Genomic DNA, 1,452 nt, shown 5'->3' on the forward strand with positions numbered 1-1,452 from the left:
CTGTAAATGTGTAGGAAAAATAGATGCAAGATGTCTGTTTTTATGCAATGCCTGAAGGTACAATTATTTTTATTGCCAAGAAGCAACATGTTGATGCCAGAAAGAAAGCAAATTTCCAAAGGTAGAATTTGGTGTGTAAAATAAAATTACAATTACCTCCTAGTCACGAAATGTGTGACTTGAGTACTACTAGTCTAACTGAATTTCCAAAGGTAGAATTTGGTGTGTAAAATAAAATTACAGTTACCTCCTAGTCACGAAATGTGTGACTTGAGTACTACGAGTCTAACTGAAGAAAAATTTCATGTACAACATTTTGTACAAACTTCTTTCTGTCCCTACAGCTAACTTATGTGTTTAGCGAGTTTTAGGCTTAGAGTACACCTGAAAATAGCTATTTACCAAAATCTTTGCACTTGGTGCCAGGTTAATTAACAGTATGAGCTTTATTTCTAGTCAGTGATCGATAATATTTAGGGTAATTTCTATTTTTATTCAGGGGTATATCCATTATTTAATATACTTTGAAATCTTACATTTTCCTACTTGAAAATGTTTTAGATGCTCAGAAAATCTAAATACGTAAAAGACAATTGTAGTTGGAAATTTCTTCTGGGTCTTATATATTATTTTTTTTCTTAGGTCAATAGCTCGAACGGCCAATGTTGATCCTAAAGTCTTGCAGACTGCCGTTAAGGAGACTAAAATACACCTAGATCATCCTAAAGAGTGGAAACTAGCAAAGGCTATACTGAGGTTTCCAGAAGTGATATGCGAGATTCTGGAGGATCTTTGTCTTCACACACTTTGTGACTACCTGTACGAGTTAGCAACGACATTCACAGAGTTCTACGATAGCTGCTACTGTGTAGAAAAGGACAGGCAAACGGGTGAGTCTCGATAATGTGTTTTATCGTTAGTCTTACATGTAGTGAGAAACAGAATAAAAACCGCTTGTGTGACTTTTTGTTATAGTAACTTATTTTTGTTTCAACAGGTGAAATCAAGAAGGTAAATCTGAGCAGACTGCTATTGTGTGAAGCTACAGCTGCTGTTCTCACTAAAGGGTTCCATATTTTAGGAATCCGAACCGTAGAAAAAATGTAACAAGTGTTGATTTTCAAGTATTTGTTTTTCAGGATCCAATTTTTGATAAAATGGCCTCTTTAAGCTAAGGTCAAATAACTCTGGTATTGTTAGGTGTGTGTGATAAAACTGGCAGAAAACACAAACATTTTCTAACATTAATATAGTAAGTAGACCATAACCTATGTATTAATCTTTATTCTTCTGGGACCATAACCTAACATTGTGATACATCAATTGTTAAATGCAGAAGGAAAATCTTGAACTAAGATACATAATTAATGAAAGAAATGTACTTTTCTCTGTGTTGTCATGATCAATAAATTATGTGAAAACAAAAATGTATTAAAACAGCTACAAAGGAGG

At 33.7% G+C, this 1,452-nt stretch overlaps 1 protein-coding gene across 1 annotated transcript in view; it reads left to right on the forward strand.

Moving 5' to 3' along the window:
* The window catches only part of LOC106475386 (arginine--tRNA ligase, cytoplasmic-like), a 7,830-nt gene extending 6,387 nt beyond the window's left edge, over positions 1-1,443 (forward strand). Inside the window, exons 4-5 of the mRNA XM_013936069.2 lie at positions 643-890; positions 998-1,443. Coding sequence (XP_013791523.2) covers positions 643-890; positions 998-1,107 — 358 coding nt within the window. The 3' untranslated portion in view covers positions 1,108-1,443. The remainder of the gene's footprint in view (positions 1-642; positions 891-997) is intronic.
* Positions 1,444-1,452: the final 9 nt, after the last annotated feature.

The sequence above is a fragment of the Limulus polyphemus genome, unplaced genomic scaffold (assembly GCF_000517525.1).
Source record: "Limulus polyphemus unplaced genomic scaffold, Limulus_polyphemus-2.1.2 Scaffold8498, whole genome shotgun sequence".
NCBI lineage: Eukaryota > Metazoa > Arthropoda > Merostomata > Xiphosura > Limulidae > Limulus > Limulus polyphemus.